Source organism: Coffea arabica, chromosome 2c (assembly GCF_036785885.1).
Source record: "Coffea arabica cultivar ET-39 chromosome 2c, Coffea Arabica ET-39 HiFi, whole genome shotgun sequence".
NCBI classification, from domain to species: Eukaryota; Viridiplantae; Streptophyta; class Magnoliopsida; order Gentianales; family Rubiaceae; genus Coffea; species Coffea arabica.
This window is the reverse complement of record NC_092312.1, coordinates 64,575,421-64,593,544: the sequence shown is the minus strand read 5'-3', so window position 1 is coordinate 64,593,544 and position 18,124 is coordinate 64,575,421. Positions and strand designations below refer to the sequence as shown.

At 39.0% G+C, this 18,124-nt stretch overlaps 2 protein-coding genes across 2 annotated transcripts; both read right to left on the bottom strand.

Annotated features, from left to right (window-relative positions):
• Nucleotides 1-7,038: 7,038 nt before the first annotated feature.
• LOC113724504 (replication protein A 70 kDa DNA-binding subunit B-like) lies at nucleotides 7,039-9,345 on the bottom strand. The gene is made up of 10 exons (XM_027247398.1): nucleotides 9,202-9,345; nucleotides 8,836-9,061; nucleotides 8,656-8,752; nucleotides 8,423-8,547; nucleotides 8,242-8,320; nucleotides 8,015-8,144; nucleotides 7,777-7,928; nucleotides 7,554-7,674; nucleotides 7,253-7,481; nucleotides 7,039-7,166 (listed from the first exon to the last, which is right to left on the bottom strand). Exons 1-10 carry the CDS (start codon nucleotides 9,343-9,345, stop codon nucleotides 7,039-7,041), a joined length of 1,431 nt encoding a protein of 476 aa, XP_027103199.1.
• A 118-nt stretch (nucleotides 9,346-9,463) lies between these two features.
• LOC113724503 (uncharacterized) lies at nucleotides 9,464-17,197 on the bottom strand. Its single transcript, XM_027247397.1, has 10 exons — nucleotides 17,141-17,197; nucleotides 16,787-16,840; nucleotides 16,581-16,675; nucleotides 15,667-15,748; nucleotides 14,784-15,171; nucleotides 14,320-14,640; nucleotides 14,001-14,228; nucleotides 12,977-13,888; nucleotides 10,261-12,886; nucleotides 9,464-10,175 (listed from the first exon to the last, which is right to left on the bottom strand). The coding sequence occupies exons 1-10, from the start codon at nucleotides 17,195-17,197 to the stop codon at nucleotides 9,464-9,466; spliced, it is 5,475 nt and encodes a 1,824-aa protein (XP_027103198.1).
• Between the last annotated feature and the right edge of the window lie 927 nt (nucleotides 17,198-18,124).

Here is an 18,124-nt window from a genome sequence, read left to right as displayed (position 1 = left end):
GAGTTACATTATATGTATCTTGTGTTCTCCCATACAGGAATTTTCGAAATGAACAACCGTTCATTACTCCAAGTTTTGTGGCTATATTGAGCACTCGCTCTCAACTCACTTTCGGTTGCACTCAATCTCTCAACTCATTTTCTGTTCATCTGTTTTTTCTCCATGACATTGTTACAAGTCTTCAACGTGTATTCTGGACTAATGGGCTAGGACAAACCAAGTTAACCAAGACTTTGGGATGTACAACGACAATACAATACCATTTTTCTACATAATCGGAACATTATCTTCCCATTCAACACAGAACACTATTTTGTATTTTATACTTATCTTCCCGATCAAGGCGAAAGACGTACAAACAAATTTTGCTGATCTTAGACGTAAATCTATGAAATTGTATTGCTTAAATTCATCATTCAATCGTTTTCCTCAGTTTCAGTCTTCATTGCAGATGGTGCCACAGTCAAGGTTGTTTGGTGACTATAAATACAAAAGGGTACCTTGCCAGGGTTACCATTCACATTTAGTAATACAAACTTATCTCTCTTTTTTTTGTTCCCACTCATTCAAATATAGTCCTGTAAGAAGCAAATTGAAAGTGAGTAAAAAATCTTTGCTTCCTATCTTTTAACTTCATTTGATGACATGTAGAAGTATGTTGAAGAGAATTTTTTTTTTTTTTTTTTTGCTGCAATGATAACATTCTTAGAAACTAATCTTATTCTACAAGAAGAGGAGTCTAAAGAAACTATACAAGGGACTAGCAAGTATACAGATCCAACTAGACTAAAGAAATATTCTGACACTTCCTTTGAATTTTTTTCACAATAGGCCAAAAAGGGATTTAATTCCTATTTTGCGGCTATTGATCCAAAACTCGGTGGTTACGTTGAAGTGAAGATGTCTTGGAGTTTACACAAAATTAACAAAAGAAGACAAGGAAGAAGAAAATTCTTGTCATCACAAGATGACTGCAAATAAAGCAAGAGATACAAACACTTTATATAGCTATAAATGAGTTGCTCTATACTCTCTAATTTTGGAAAGTAAGTCAATCTCAAATCTTAAATAGAAAGGATGGATTAAATGATCTTCATATATATCTTATAGGTTTTCACGACAACGAATTCCGACCAATTGCAATTTCAATTATTTGAGATAATTTGTACAAAAGGAAGACCAACTATTAATAGATCTAGTTGCTATATTAAAATGCAATACTTTATCCAAGAGAATTCACAAACTAAATCAATTAAAGAGCATTGTCCAAAATGAGGAACAAAAGTTATAAAAAGTGGACCAACTATAGCCAAATGCAAAATCTAAGAACATTTGACGAGTAAATTTTAAGAGCTTTTCTTAAAGCAAAAGCTTGGGGAGGGAGCGAGGCGGAAGTCAATTGGGCCTTCTCCCAAAATTATATGGCAGCGAGGAGGAGGACTTCAAAAGTATTTCTCAAAATTTATAGGGGATCAAAGTTCAAATCTACAACCCCTGCGACCCTCTCCCTTGCAATTTCTAATTTGCCCTAATTCCACTCTGTATCCTTAATGTTTTGATCAATTTAATTTTTACCTTTCTATTTTTTTTGGTGCAACTTCACAAACAATAGTATTATTATACTCTTGCTTTGCAAATTATATTTGCGCACGTACGTCTTCATGACCTAACTCAATTTGGTAACAACATTAATAAAAATGTCGCGAGATCTTTAGTTTGACTCTCAAATTCTTTTTTTTTTTAATCCTTGTAAGATTTAGAATCTTTCTTGAACAAAAAGATAATAATAATAATAATAAAATCAAATAACATAAAATTGAATGCTAACTAATTCACAATCTAAAGTTACTGACGCATCCCAATCTTTCACACTATTAAGAGAGGTATGGAAACTTAGGATTATGCACATCCCAACTGCTCTCCTTTATCATTAAAAAAAAGGGGGTGAGTCAACCTTGCTAGGAAAAAAAATAAAGCTACTCTCCTTTGTCAATGAAGAAAAATATTGTACATACACATTAATTTCACCTATTTCTATCAAGAGTGCTTAGAAATGAGGTAATTTGGGACGTTTTGCTAGCTCAAGGATGCAAATTAAGTCTTTAACATGCAAAATGAGATTGGATGTACATTACTTAAAATAAAGTTGGTTCTTAATTAGATTATTCATCGAAAGGAGACAAGAATACGAAGGATGCAAAGACTGAGATAATAGCGATAGCATTCACCCATCGGGGGCCAAATGGGGCTGGGAAAGAAGGGGACGGGCAGGGCATGGTCGGAAGGAATCCCCTGCCTATGTTCTTCCTTAAGAAAACATGAGTGATGGAGATTGCACTTGTAGAGCAAAGGTATTTGTACTAATTTTTATTCCAAAAAAAAAAAAAAAAGAAGATATCCATCTTTTCTTTATTACATTCATATCGATAATATATGTGCCAGCTTATTGAAAAGTCTAAGTCCAAGTCAGCACAACGATTACACTTCAAGTATTCAATAATTGGAGTCCCAAGTCTTCTCCGAAAGTGAATTGGGGACTTTATCTCAGCCACAATGTAGCAGTATTGTGGCAGATAAAGCAAATTAGCTTGATTTCTGGGACAATGTCTCGATATGGAACACAGGAATAGTTAACTAACCAAGGAAGATGGTTAACTGACAAATAGTTGAATAAGAGCAGTGAAGAAATCAGCAAACGGTTACACAATGGACACCACTGATCAGCAATGACGCCCCACCTTATCAACCTGTCTTTAGTATCCAATCGATATTTCTACACATAACTCATGATAAAGGCAGGTCATAACACTGCTGGCATAATGAAGAAAGACACAGTCTCATCCCTTTCTTCTTCCCATTGGCAGTTTAATACTACAAAACTGCCTCACTATAGTACGGCCATATTTCCGCAACAGAGGGTGCCATTAATTTTCGAACCATGTAAAAGTGGAATCTCCATTGCCAATCACTGACACAATATAATCTGGTGTTAAATGTTTCTTATTTCCACTTTTTCTTTTCCTCCAAAATCAGGAATATTCAGTAGGATTTGATATCGCCTAGAGCCCAGAACTTCATCCCTCAAGTTTCAGAAGTTTGATAGGAAGTTGTTTCCTCACATAGAAACTCAGCGCATACCATTATTCCGAATGGAATGCCATATGGAATTGCAGTTAATATGAAACTGAATGCACTGGTAACATACTGAAGTTGTTTTGACGTCAATATAAACATGAGAAAATAACTTGTTTCATCCTTCACATTGTAGTTAAAAATTTCTTTTGTCTTTCTAAATTCTCATTTAGATGCTCAACCTCGGGCTTGAGCAAGTTGGCATCTACAACCTGAATTGCTCCTTTACGCAGAAAGTCTTCTACCCAACACTTTTGGCTGAAATCTTCTTTGAACACTAGACTACTAGGCTTCATTCTTTTAAACGTTCCATCAATATTATGCCAAAGGTATGCGCATACTTAAAGCAAAACGTTGCCCGAAAGTCTTATTCATAGGGCTGAACCTTCTTTTTTTCAATGAAGTGAAGGCCGAAGCCAAATCACATACTTATTAGATGTCTGCTGCATGTTATGCTCAACAAGTTTTCATGTAATGTCACCTTTACCAAGGTCATGCATCATTGTGAATTCTAAATAAATTTCGTCAAAACATCCATTTACGTTTTGCCTTCTCTCTAGAATTAAGAAAGAGTACAATCCCATCTGCGATTTTCTCATGTCTTTTACATATAAGATTATATTAAGTATGATTAGCTAAAGCGTTGTTAACAAAATATATTGCCAAGAGGGAATCAGCTTCAAATACAGCATGACAACCACCAAAAGTCCCAGACCATTTGTAGACCTTCCCGCAGCCAATATTGTAACATTACCCATTGAAGAACCATTTTCAACTTGGTCCAGCCCATCTTAAGAAAATTCAAACCTTTTTTTTTTTTATCTTGAGGTATGTTGAGTTTAGCCCTACACATTGATTCCAATATCACCAGTTGGTACTTACAGCCCAAGTTTCCTATCATACAATAGTAGGATTATTCATTTCAGGCATATTATTCAAATTAAACAACTTATTATAATGGCCATTGTTTTTGCATTTTCTAACTCACAATTGAAAGTGGTCTGATGGGATCTCATGCGAGGCCATACTAAAGAGATGTTTTCCGTAAATCATATTTTATACCAGTTCCAATACACATTTAATTAATGCAAAACGATTTGTTTATTAAAGCACTGGTTTTTTTTTTTTTTTGAAGGTGCACTGCTTGTCTTCAGACACAAGTTCAAAACGGCTGGCCTTTCTTGACCATAGCTTAAAGTATACTAGGAGGGGATCACCGCGCGATGCGCGGTGTTAATTCCATGTTGCCCAGAAAATGCCCAGTTTTACCAGCGAAAATATCATAAAGTATATGTATTGTGTCTGAGTTAGTTGGTTAAAAAATGATTAACCCTTGAAGTAAGCAATGGTGCAAGAAAAAACGTGAGTAAATGAAAGTTTGCATTCAACATGCTGTTGAAAAGATTGAATAGGAAAAATGGAGGCGAGTAAAATTGAAGTTTATCAGGATTGTTTTGTTTGATGTAGAGACGTGGTGAAGTGTTGAGAGAAGTAAATGTGAGATCTAAAATTATTAAACAATGAACAAAGGGTTTTTTTTTCTATTTTCTTGTGGAAGGTTGATAATTTCCGTTGTTTTTTAAATTTACAATAAGAATTGACTCTGATGCTGTTCAATAGTTTGCATATTGTTTATTCTATGGAAATGTCTCACAATTGAAATGTATTGTTTCTTTGCAGCGAATGGAATTGTCTCCTAAATGAAGTTATTGTCGGGAGAATGAATTAAGCAGTTGATGTATTGAAAGGTGGAAATCCGTCCGTGTAGTTGTGTTTCATGCCAGAGTCAATAAAATTAATTACTGCGTATGCGAAGAAAATTAGCGGTAAAGAGCGATGTTACGTATTTGAAATGTTGTTGCCGCATGCATAAATTCATTGCAAATCAGTTATATTTAGTAAGAATGTATAGTGCGCTCGAAGGGGAAAAAATTTCGACCATGTTTGATAAAAAGCTTCAAGAGAAAAGCGAATTTTGTTTACAGAGAAAACCATACTACCTAATCTAGGTAGAAATAGGACAATTAGAAAAAATTCTGAAGATGCAAGACCATGGAAAGACCCTCTCGACTCCACGATCATCAAATATTAAAACTGTGAAGGTAGTTGCTGATTCTGGAACAAACACAAGGATCTCATTGTGCTGCAATCGATGCTGGAGGACGAAGTTTCTCCAATTTTTTTTTAACTTTTTCCCTTTCACACCAATCTCTGTGAGATTTTCTCCAGTCCTAATGAGAAGCGTCGGTGTTCTTTGTTCATTAACAAAGCGATCGACGAATCTTGGGATTTTCTAATAGAAATGGATGAAAGTTAGTTCCGAGTACATAATGTATAGAGCTTGTTTATAGCAATGTAGTAAGAGGAGGAGAAAGAAATAGATCAAGGATAAGTTACCAATGTGTTTGGAGTTGCTGCATGAAAGGTTTGATAGAAGGAAACCGAGTCAGTGAGGTTTTGGGCTAAATTGGGTTTCATTGATGAAGCAACCGACTGCTGAAGCATCACAGAATCTGCAGGATGAGAAGGTATCCAGTAGATAATAAATTAGGGAGAAATTTGGTACAAGTAACAACATGATATAAAGCGAGGCATAAACTGACCTTGGGGAGGGTCAGCACCAGATTGTAATAAACTTGGCAATGGAACTGTCCAAGATAGGTAAACTTGTTGTTGCAGCTCGGAAAAATGAATGACATCGAAGACGAGATTGCCGATATGCCGTAGAAGCAACATATCATGTCTGGTTGTGACATTTTCATGGCAATATTCATCCCAACCTTCTTCAAATGAACGATCGCCGACGACAACAGGCCATTTATGAATTCCATGCCTGAGAATGATTGTACTGTGGCGGTGCTGATTTAGTAATAGCTTGAATTCAGCGGGCAAAATCTGTGTATTTAGAGATACGAATAGGAAATGTTAAATGAATATATGTAAATTGGCTGTATATCGTCAACATGCATTTTCCAGCACACGAACGAATGATTATACCTCTCCTCTGTGGTTGCATTTAAGCAGAAAACAACAGGCTATCGAGCTGCTGTTTGTCAATCCATGGGTGGATAATTCTTCTGCCATCGATCTAATCAGAGAAGTTAATTTTTAAAAAAACCAGGAAAGATGTAACTATACGCAGGTAAAGAAAAGTGGCAAATGGTAGGGATAACCTGGGGAAAGAAGCGGAAAAGTTAACTTGTTGCAGTGATTTGCTTGGAATGTATACTCTATTTAAGTAGCAGGTATATATAAAGAATGGATGGCTAATAGTTTTTTATTTTTGGTAATAAAGGTTTTTATATTTAGTCTGGCTCCCATTTTTTCGCAAGCAAATGGCTTAATGATCTGTCATGTCTGTCTTTCTTAAAGTTATTCAAGGTTGGACAAAGGGAAAAGTTGTTTTTCCTTAAATTTATTGAAGCCTGAGCAACTACAGATTTTACGGATAATAGATCCCGGAGGCTGAGCTGGTGAGAAGAGTAAGTTCAGGTGATAAAGCAGGTGTGATATTTAATAAGAGAGTTATGCCAAGGGGAAGACTTGAATATGTTCTGAGGAATGCATTCTGAAAAATTGATGCACAAGAAATATCACATCCACCAGGAGGGCAATTAATAAACTGAACACAACAGAGGTTGAATTTAAAGGCTACTGCAACAAGTACATAACAGTTGTAACGCACCAATCTAGATACATAGTTATTGCTGATTGCAGCTTAGTAGCAAAGACAAAAGGCCGTAGAACAAAAGAAGTTAAAGGGGTATCCATGGACAAAAACACATCCTTCGTTGGCACTTAAATAAGCCTTGTAAGATTGGAAAAGAAACTTTGGAAAAAATAGATGACACCAGGTTAGTTCCAACACGTAAAGATCAGGTGGATGCAAGAGGCCGCAGCAGCAACCTAGTTCAGTTTTTGCTTCTTGTTAGAGCTGCATTCTGGATTTCCATCTTGCTCCAGGTCAATGTTTTGTGGTTCATCAAACCTATCAGAAAGTCGAACACAAATCTTTGAACGAGCACTATTCTCTCCTGTGATCATAAATTTGTGACATGTCATGATATGCATAAATTTAGCAGATAAGTGTAGAAAAGAAATCAGGTATCTGGTTCTTTACCTGGAGTCCCTAACTGTATGGTGTCAGAATCTTTGCTAGGAAAAGGAGAGTCATCTTTTGTTTGCATTGCTAACTGGACAGAATCAGTAGCGTCATGAATTTCAGAGTAGTATATAATCGTGTAACGCTGCCTTGCATCGGCCAGCTGTGCTTGTACAGGTTTGATGTGTAGGAGAAAGTTTTTTGATTTGAGCTCATTGTGGACAAACTCGAGTGGCAGCTCAACATTCTGTTAAGAAAACAAAAAATAAGAGTAAAAATTGGATAATATCTTTAGTATTAAGATTTACGAGGTAAGAACCTCATTAAAATGCTGCATTGCTTCTAGCGCATTAAATGTTAATAGCTTCTCTGCTAGTTCGCCAAACAATGAAGCCGGTATCACACCAGTGCTATCAGTCAAATCAACATCAAAGCGGCATCTGAAAAGGGGCACACAGTATGCAGGGAGGCATTTATTGACTCGATCAGTATTAGATAATAGCGAATAGAAAGCAATACATGAAACGTATATTATTTAGTACCTAGGAACTGCAGGATGTTTCTCTTTGCACGAGTTACATGTAAACACAACTTCATGGCCTGCTGATGTAGCTCGGCAACAGTTTTTACAGCTCATGTACCAATATTTTTGGAAGATGTGTTCAAAAGAGATCTGCGCCTTCACCCATATAGTCTGAAAGACCAGCAAGCATGAGTCGAAAAAAGTGTTCATACATGAGGAAAAGTACAAAAGGAGGTAAACAGTTGCTGGTGACAGACCTTTTGTGATGAAGTTATGTTACAAATCCAAGTAGTTTTCTGGTCTGATTTTAATGACAGCTGTGGATTATATTTAATATAGGCCTTGTTTTCAACAAGCTCTTTAATCAAGTCAGTGTTTCTCAAGGCCCTGGGCCAAAGGAGACATAAAAAATGTTAGAACTGGAAGGCAGGACAGTTTTTCCATTTAAACTCTGTACAGAATGATGACTGTAAATATATTGTACCAGTTCTTGAGTTCCCTGGCTTCTTGTATAGGTGGATCAACAAGAATCGCTGAATCAAACCAAGTACCTAGTGCGACCCCTATATGGCAAAAAGAAATGGAGAAAGATTTACAGGGGTTGCAGATGACTATAGGAGGATAAACGTAAGTGAAAAGGTAAAAAATAAATGTTGGGAGCAAACCATTATAGTTATTCACTTTGACTCTGCGAGCAATGATCACAGGATAGCTGTGAAGCTTAGATAGTATGTCTTCTCCCTCATTAGCTAGAAAGGTATCCCATAGAGACAGTAGGACAGTGTGTGATCTGTAGTTGGGATCAAAGTTAACAGTCACAGATTGGGAAAATGGTTGCAGAGAAAGAGCAGGAGGCGCAATGTGAAGCTTTGGTTAAGCTGGAGTTTAAAGGACTTACTCTTCATTAAGCAGAACAAATTTCTGAACATCTGATTGCCTTGAGTTTTTAGTAATTGTTTTCCTCTCAAGTGCACTAATGACAACTCCCAGCACGTCTATGAATAACACAGAGAAGCTGATTATAAAAAACGGTCTTGAGAATGTAAACTTATTAAGAGTAAAGCATTGAAGCACTCACCTACTGATTTAGTTTTGTCATCCATGTACTGAACTAAATCAGTAAACTTTGAATAGCAGAAACTCACAGGCATGACTTCATCATCATCAGGAATTTTGTCAATGACAGTCCTGCTACTGATTACCCATTGAACTGTAAGGCCAAACGTCTGGAACTTTGCTGGTATAGGTCTGACTTCAGCATTGGAGATTCTATACTTTTTATAATCTGCAAGATCTGACTCATTCTAGGAATGTCATCATTGAAGATGATTCCTTCGACCCTCGTCCCCTATTTAAAGCAGCAAAAGAAACACAAGATTAAGAAAGCAAGAGAACAACCTACTTAACTAATTACTTCTAAAACAGAGCATTAGTTTTGACTAACTTCTGAATCGTAGAAAACAAACTTTTGCTTCTTTGTCGGTGTTCCCATTGAGCTGGTTATCTGTTGCCTTTCTTGAACAGTGATGTCGCAGCTCCAATTTTTCATATGAGGCACAATATCCCGCATCGGCAGCAAGTTAGCCATCCTATAAACACATAAGTTGCTGCGTAAGTGAAACGAATAAAATATCCAAGAACACAATATCTAAGAATTAAAAAGCTGAATAACACCTTGCCGCAGCATGATCGCAGTAGAAAATGATCTATTCCTGGGTTAATCTAAAAATTTCATGACAGACAACATTCCGAGTTTTGCAATCTATTTTTGTGCCTTCAAATGTTCCAGGAACAAGAAGAATTCTGACTTTAGCGGCAGTCTTAGCTCTGGACAAAGCAACATACAACTGTCCATGAGAAAAAACTGGTTCTCGTAGATAGATGCCGACGTAGTCAAGTGTTTGACCCTGTGATTTATTGATGGTCAGGGCGAAGCAAAGGCGGACAGGAAACTGCGTTCGCATGAATGGAATCCCATTCTTATCGTTGTCAGGCGACTGAAGAGGTATCCTTGGAATAAAAACTGTTTTTCCTCTGTGATGGCCAAAAACAATCTCGGCAGAAATTGTGTGTTGTGCGAGATCTCTGCATATCAACCTTGTTCCATTGCAGAGACCTTCAGCTGGGTTTAAATTTCTTAGAAGCATTATTGGACAGTTTTTCTTCAACAACAACTTATGAGGAGGGAGACCTTTAGGATTCTGCGAATTGAGGAAGTCCTCATAATCGCTTTGGTGGCGTTGATCTACAGTCTTGTCTGAGCTAATGTAAGTTTGACGGTTTCCAGGAAACTTCCTAATCATCATTTCATTGAGCTCGTCGACAGAGCTATTTTTAGGAGCAAGGATGCATCTATTTATCAGGTTGTAAGGATCATGGGTATAGAAGTCCAGATCTGGAAAAACACTTTCTATTAACCTGTACATAAAAATATTCATTAATAATGGCAGTAGAAGGAATAACTATAAAAACGGCTGATTTTGATTAGATGTGGCAAGCTAACCTATTCAAAGACACCTCTTTATCTACATAAGGAATAACTATATCTGGGGATAAAGTTATCTCGCCTCGATCGTCCACAGGTTCTGTCCCCTCTCCTACTCTTAAAAGGAATTGAGAAAAGCCTGGATCAAGCATAGCTCGCATGTTTTTTGTGAGCCTGATTTTGTGTAGTTTAGACCACAAGGGAGAAACGGGGAAGGTCGATTCTATGAGAACTTCCTTAGTCGCTTGCTCAATGATTGGCAGAGTTTGTCGGAAATCGCCGCTGAAAACAACAACCTTTCCTCCAAAAGGCAAATCTGAATCCATTAAATCTTTTAGCAATTCGTCAAATGCTTCAATTGTTTCCCGCTTAGCCATGGAAGCTTCATCCCACAAAATAAGGGTAGATTCAAAAAGGAGTTTTGAAGCTGAGCTTTGTTTACTAAGCTGACAAGTTTTAGTTTTCGAGAAATCAAGCGGTATCTTGAATCTCGAGTGAGCTGTCCTTCCACCGGGAAGGATCGATGCTGCAATTCCAGATGTTGCCACTGCAATTGCAACATGGTTCTGTGAGCGCAAGGTGGCGAGGAGTGACCTATACAGAAAAGTTTTTCCGGTCCCGCCGGGGCCATCAATGAAAAAAGCTTGTCCTTGTAAGGAAAAGCATGCTCTCAGAATTAGATCATAGGCATGTTTTTGCTCAGGGTTCAACTTGTGAGACAACAACAGATCCTCAGGATCTACGGGTAAGCTTTTTTCACTCTCAATCTCCTTTGTTAGCCTTTCAACATAACTGGATGTAAATTCATTGGAGACAAAGTGAAATTCAGCAAGGCTCTTGCCCATTTGTTCGAGTGAACTGTTTATATCCTGCAAAACCTTTCTTTTAATTTCAAGAGAAGAAAGGCGATGGAATGGTTGCTGGTGATGGTAGTCGGCAGAAAGGTCAAGTTCAAAGCTGTCCCAAAGCAATCTAGGATTCGTCGGAGAACAGTACACAAGGAGAGTGGCAAACAATAAATGCAATGAGGACGGCATTTGGAATGCCACTGCTTCCCGAAGCGTGTCCTCTATGTATGCATCAGACTGCAGAAGGCCGAGAGCTAAAGCAGACTCTCTAAACGAAGCTAATCTTTGCCCGTTAACAGACAAAAGGGCTTCAAAAGACGTCGGCCCAGCAATGTGAGTTAAAAGCAACCTCAAATAATATCTCTCTCCTTCTTTTGGACTAACAGTCACCATCCGGCCAATGACTTTTCGACGCTTTCGTTCAGTCCACTCCTTATATTTAGGAGACCAAACAAAATGTTCAGGGAAATCTCTATAGAAGCATTTCAGGGTTTGTGCTCTGTGATTTGTTCTATTCATGTGGAAAAACTGAGTTAACATTGATTTAGAAAAATCAACTTTGTTCAGTAATTGCAACAGGTCAGAATTCTTGTCGAAGGAAACAAGCTGCTGGTCTGGAAGATGAACTTGAAGAGTGTAAACTGCTGGAGTCATTTCATTGAGCTTGAATTCATAAATACGCCAAAAAGCTTCCGGAGGTGAAACCCATCTACCTTTCTGAAAGTCTCTTATTTCATCAATATCATTGACTGATTCATAAGAAATAATCTTAAAGCTCACCAGATCATGTCCTTTGAAAACATACTTATACAAGTACTTCACGAGCTTAAGAGTTGAACAGATTTCCACGTTGATGTGGCAATCAAATAAAGCAAGTAGGTAAGGGTTATAAGGCACAACCCACCTATTATCAAGAGTAAATCTGCGAACTTTGATACTCTTGCCGTCGTCTCTTCTTCTGTAGTATGGATAAGTATCCTCACCATGGGTTGTTTGTGCACAAAAGTTTTTTGGATAGCGATTTTTGCAGGTTCCGTCTCTCATGCAAGGGCAAGATTTATCCATGGCCCCGCAAGGACCATGGATCATATGTTTGATAACGAGAGAATACAAGTGAGGATAGCGATCTTTGTCGGGCAGCTCAGCACAAACTATTTTGTCATATGACTCCGGGTTAAGTAGCTTATGACCAGGCTTTAAGATCAATAATAAATGGGCATGAGGAAATCCCCGTTTCTGAAACTCGATCACATAAACACACGCTGCAACTTCGCCAAAGATTTGCCTATTCAGGATCTCTGCTTTAAGCATTTCAAACTTGGATCTAAAAACTCTGGCTAGAAGGTCCGGCCTGTCTTGAGGTTTTTCATGGTATTTCAAGTTCTCTTGAATCTCTTTCCATGCTGGATTACATGTCATTGTAAGGAAAATGTCCGGTTTTCCGTACTTTTGGACCAGCGCCATCGCATCAAGGTAGCGACGACGCATATCCCTCGGCCCACCTATAAAGGAACCAGGCAAGATGACCTTACGACCAACCTTAGAACCAGCAGTTTGGCCAATCGAAACACTATCAAGAACTCCTTGAAGAATTTCGGAGCGTATCTTGTTTTGCCGATGTCTATGGAAGTCAAGCCTAGATGTTTCTATCTTGACATAACCATCAACCGAAAACTGCTGTAGCAATCTAAGGGTGTGTAACAACATTGACTCATCAGTGTCCCTTATTTGAAACCTATAATAGTAGTACTCCCTAACTGATACAGTATCAGCCTCTGTTTTGCCTCGATCAGCAGCTAAAAGACGAAAAATAGGTTGGACATGATTAGATGATATAATGCAACGGATGGATTGAGTAACTTATAACAAGGGAGAAATGTACTCGCCTCTCTGTTCTAAATCTATTAATTCTGATGAGGATCTAACTGAAGCTGGATCAAGGGTAATATCACTTTCACAGGAGTCCCCTCCTCTTTTCCTTTTGTGAAGTCTCTTAATTCCATGGTGCCAACCACACTCACCACGGGGGAAAAGGAGAGGGTACTGTAAAGGGTCATAACAACCATAATAATGCTGGATCCTATGGCTACCAGCTGAGCGAGAATAGACCCGAATATGAGCGCGCCTATCAGATGACTGATCTTCACTTTCAGTCCATATAGCTGCTACTTGAGAGGCAGAGGGAAGATTATACACGCGCTGGTCAAGTGAAGGATAACAATTAAGGACAATGTTTAGGTTGTCAATGTTCGGAACATCCTTAAGGCTTTTAAAGAAGCGAGTATAAGGATTATTAGAAAGAACGCGCATAAGTAATCTTAAAGTGTGTTCGCGCAGCTTATCAGAGTTACCAAGCCTCTTTGCTAATTCTTCATCAGTGTCAAAGAAATATAATTGGATGCCAGATGGTCTATCGCCCAAGTGAATAAGGCCATCAAGGAAGTGGTAGACCTGGCCCTGAACACGGAAGGTATAAACACCTTTTGTGTTCTTTGTTAGGTCAGAGTCATACTTCGCAGCAAAGGTTGTGAAGCCCAGGTTGTTGTTATAAGTGCGCACATTGTTTCTGAAATGAGCACTCTCTTCATCGTTGCCAATGAACAAACGTTTCAGATCGTAAGGCATTGAAGGAGCGACGATAGAGATTTCTCCTCCCGAGCAGCAAAATGTAGGAGGCTCCAAATGGAACCTCTTCGCTCCACAGTGCTCACAATCAGGAGCATCTGGTAGAACCAGAGATGAAGAAGGAATATTGGCAAGACGAGATAGATACGAAGATGAAGGTGTTCGTTCTATCGCTGCAGTTTTATTTTTTACATACAAGTGTCTCTATTAGCGCTGGATGGATATATAGATAAATCTGAGTTTAAGGGAGTCAACGACCAAGGGAGATCAGAAACTGATGACAACCTGATTTCTGGTTGGCTACAGTTCCAGGAGCATTGCGTTTCCTGCTACGAGGTCGGCTAAAAGATGGAGAAGTAGAAGGATTTGCTTCCCTGCTTCCTATTTCCAAATGACCAGTTGCTGGTTCACAACCGACGACATACTTTCCAGGACCAAATAAGCATTCAAAAATAGCCCAAAATCCCTTAAAGGGACACGTCGGAGAAAGGGCAAAGGGTCTCAGAAACCAGGCTATAAAGATGAGTATTCATTTTTTTACAGCCTGGTCGAAGCAGTGCAGCAATGATACAAAGACAATGAATATGCCAAGGTAAGGCAGTACCTGTGCCAGGAGGGGGTAAAACAGAATCTGAAAATGGAGTAGTGAAAGAATTACTTTCACAAGGAAGATGTTTCTGGACTGGTTGTTCAGAGTTGATAAGAGTTGAATTCAAGGAGAACAAGCCAAGCATAATTTCAGAATGTTCATTGTTCATGAAGTGTTCATTTTCAGGGGAAAAGGGTAGTATGTTCTTAGGGACTCCTTTACTTGATCCAGCACTGACTTGGCAATCAGTAGAATGAACAGGGATTTTTGTTGGGTCCGCACCATTAGACGACCTTTGATATTTTACCGGCGCAAGGCTATGATGGAACGGAAGGTCTGCAGTTACGAACAGAGGCAGATTTGATTTGAGAGGTACAAGGAAGGAATGTCAGCCAATAGAGATGAATAAGGTTTAACGGCGCTTCAGAGGGGGGAGCTAAACAGTCCTAGGGATCGGACGATGAGAAATGTTGATATACCTGCAGCAGGAGGCGGCTTATGGACAGGAATTGTTCTGTTAAAGGAGGAAGAAGAAGAAGAACCAAAGGGACTAAGCAGTTGCCCGGACATGAATTCTAATCCTTCACCAGTCGCAAGGACATTATCAGCGGGAAACACAACATCTGTGTTCCCCAACGATTGAGAATGAACAGACGTCTGATCTGCACCACGGCAAGGCATACAACGAGCATTTGGCAACGACACACCAGATTCCACATAGCCTAAAGGAACCTTGCGAACGCGAACAGGTAAAGGTTTTTCAGCTCTCTTTGCTGCTCTCGCTTCTCTCCGAGAGCGCAGGAGGTCGGCTTTCTTTGTAGGAGACATTTCGCCATATTTTTTGCGGCGCATAGCATTTCTATCCATCTGATTACTACACACCTCAGTAGTTGAAAGAAAAGCTAACACATACCCCTAATGCACTACTATAGGACTGCGAAAAATAAGCACTAAGGAGGGTTAAGCTCAAGGGAAAAGGCAAGCACAAAGAAATGGCATAACAAAGGCGCGCTAAATGGCTGTCATCAAGGGGGGGAAAAACAGAGGAAAGAGAAGCCAAAGAAAAGTTTATATGCAGCACCACTTAGCTGAGCATTCAATCCGTTTGATTAATACATGTGTTAGTAGGCGAAAGAGAGGTTCACACACATCTCTAATGCACTATCATAGGGCCGACAAAATAAGCACAACAGAGGCCAAAGTTTAGGAGAAAAGAGGCCAACATAAAGGAATGCCATAACAAAGGTATGCATTAAGTGCCTACTATCAAAGGAGAAAAAAGACAGAGGAAATTAAAGCTAAAGCAAAGTCCTTATACAGCACCACTGAAGCGAGCACTTTTTCGATCTAATAACTACATACCTTAGAAGGTGAAAGGAAGGCTAGCGCATCAATGTAATGCACAGGCATAGAGCCGACAAAATAAGCACAAAGGAGGCTAAAGCTGAAGCAAAAAAGGTTAACGTAAAGAAATGCCACAACAAAGGCACACAACAAATATTTCTTATTGGGGGGTGGGGGGGGGGGAATCAGAGCAAAGAAAAGGCAAAGTAAAGTTCTTTGGCAGCTACATGAAACCAAGCAGATAAGAATAAAGAAGGTAAATGGTTGAGAATACCTTTGTAATATTTTAAAAGTGGCGCAGCAGAAAGCATGAAGCAAATGGTTAGTAGGCAGAAGCAAGCTAACAGGCAAGGCAAAAAATAATATTTAAAAAGTGACGCAGCAGAAAGCATGAAGCAAATGGGTAGTGGGCAGAAGCAAGCTAACAGGCAAGGCAAAAAAGCTAAGCATTTGTAGAAGAGAGAACAAGGAATGTTACCTTAACGTTAGATAGACACAACAAGGCGTATTCAGCCAACAGTAGAGCAGCAGAAAAGAGGGCAGAACCTGTCCCTGCACCAAACAAACCAACGAGGGGCGGGAAAAGATTAAGAAGAGACAAGGAGAAAGGGTAAATGCGGTATAATACGCAGCAGAGATCAAAAGGGAAAAAGGTATAAGAGAATCAATGAGAAATGGACAGAAAGTATAAAACAGAAGGTGGGGAAAGCAAACCTGAACGAGGTAAGCACGGCAGAACAGGAGCTACAAAGGAAAAAGGGCCGTAAGTACAGTTGACAGGACGGAAACGAAGCACGCAGGTAAAAAAATGTTGGCAGGAAAGCAAAAGCGTCGGCAGGAACAGCAAAATGAGGAGTAAAGCAAAGCAAGCAGAAAATGCAACAGTAACAGCAAACCAGGGCATAAAATTGAGGGAAGAAAATCAAATAAACACGCCAATGCAGACAGCAAGCTCACCAGGAGGCAAAAAGCTAACAATAACAGGGGAAGTAAGAAGTAAGCTTGACACAAGAAGCCAGTAAGACAGCTGATCCGAGGAAGAAAAGAAGGGAACAGAAAGAAACGAGCTAATAACGCAGCACATACAAGCGGACAGAGGAAGGGCAAGGAAAGAACAATCAGCATGAGGCACACTTACCGCGGACCATGATGATGCCTCGGGGAAAAGGCGGCACCAGTAGCATAGATACCTCTGCATACATTGGAGGAACAAAGAGGTTTCAGTCCTTTCAATCAAAGGAAAGAGATTTGGGGTTGTCCTCGGGAAGAGAAGGCAGAGAGCGCTCTTCTCTCAGGCAAACGGAGAGAGAAAGAGGTTTCAGTGCTCTCAATCAAAAAAAGAAGAGCAAAAAGGGTTTTTTTGCCATCTCTCTTGAACGGAGGCGAAACCCCATTTGAACAAAGGATAAAGGAAAGTAAGAAGCTCAGAAACAGAAAGCGGTGAACTTGTTTTTTTTTTTAAAGAAGGGCGAAATCGTAAAAGCATGCAAACCCACATTGAGCCCATCACCCAACACCTGTCATCAATCAAGCCATCATCGACCGCCATAAGTTCAATCAGCTGGTCAGCTGGTGCTCATTTTCTTCTATCGGACAAAAGCACCAATTCTACTCCTCCTCCCAGCAGACAAAAGCAAGAATTATACTTCTCCTCCGAGCGAAGAACGAATGTAAGCACGCGAGGCGCACGTGATTGACGACCAAATTCCACCCAATAAAATACATCCACATTAGCACAGCAACCACCGAACCCATTCACGCTTTTACTATATAGGTTGAAAAGTGTTTCATAGAACTAATTTTGGGCCTTGACAGTGATACAGAAATATACTAAATTCCGGCCGAGATGTGATCTTCTGTGATGGGAACAAGTCCACCTTCAAGAAGTCCTACTAGAAAAGCCTAAATGATAGGCCTACTTATTTTTCTGTCATCAGCTGGTGCGATTAGGGAACTCCCAAGAGGTTTATGCATTCCACAAATAACGATTGCGTGATAATGGTAACAAAAATGTTTACAACCCAAAGTCGAATGAATTAAAAGAACACTAACTAGTTAATTAGTAGGTGAAATCTGGGAAAGAGACTGTTTGGGGGACTGAATTGAGAGAAGAAATAAACGATATTGCGGAAGCAAAAATCCAACTCAATAAACGACATTAGCTATTGTCTTGCTATTAAGCATCATAAGTAATTCATGCAAGTTGAAGTTATAATTTTTTAAAACTCTTTATAAATATGTTTGCTTAAAAGGAAGCTTTGTGCATCATAATATTTGAAGGGAAGGAGTGTAAGTGCGAGATTTCGGGTTCAAGTTCTTCCACTTTTTTTTTTAAAAAAAAAAGAGTTGCAAAAAAATATATATTTTTTGAAGAAGATCAATTTGATTGTATTAATGAATAATGATCTTTTATTTTGTATTACTACATCTATGAATATCAATATCTAAGGCTACTGTGAAAATCATCAAAAATACT

Bases quoted from the DNA above. Each gene is read 5' to 3' on its own strand.
- LOC113724504 (XM_027247398.1), bottom strand. From the start codon at position 9,345: ATGGCTAACTTGCTGCCGATGCGGGATATTGTGCCTCATATGAAAAAT. The intron at 9,062-9,201 runs GTTAGTCAAAAC...TGACATTCCTAG, and splicing joins TTGTTTTCTACGATTCAGAA to AATGAGTCAGATCTTGCAGA. The intron at 8,753-8,835 runs GTGAGTGCTTCA...TGTTATTCATAG, and splicing joins TGACAAAACTAAATCAGTAG to ACGTGCTGGGAGTTGTCATT.
- LOC113724503 (XM_027247397.1), bottom strand. From the start codon at position 17,197: ATGGCGGTCGATGATGGCTTGATTGATGACAGGTGTTGGGTGATGGGC. The intron at 16,841-17,140 runs GTTTGCATGCTT...CAATGTATGCAG, and splicing joins GGGTGATGGGCTCAATGTGG to AGGTATCTATGCTACTGGTG. The intron at 14,641-14,783 runs GTATATCAACAT...TCGTAACTGCAG, and splicing joins TAAGCCGCCTCCTGCTGCAG to ACCTTCCGTTCCATCATAGC.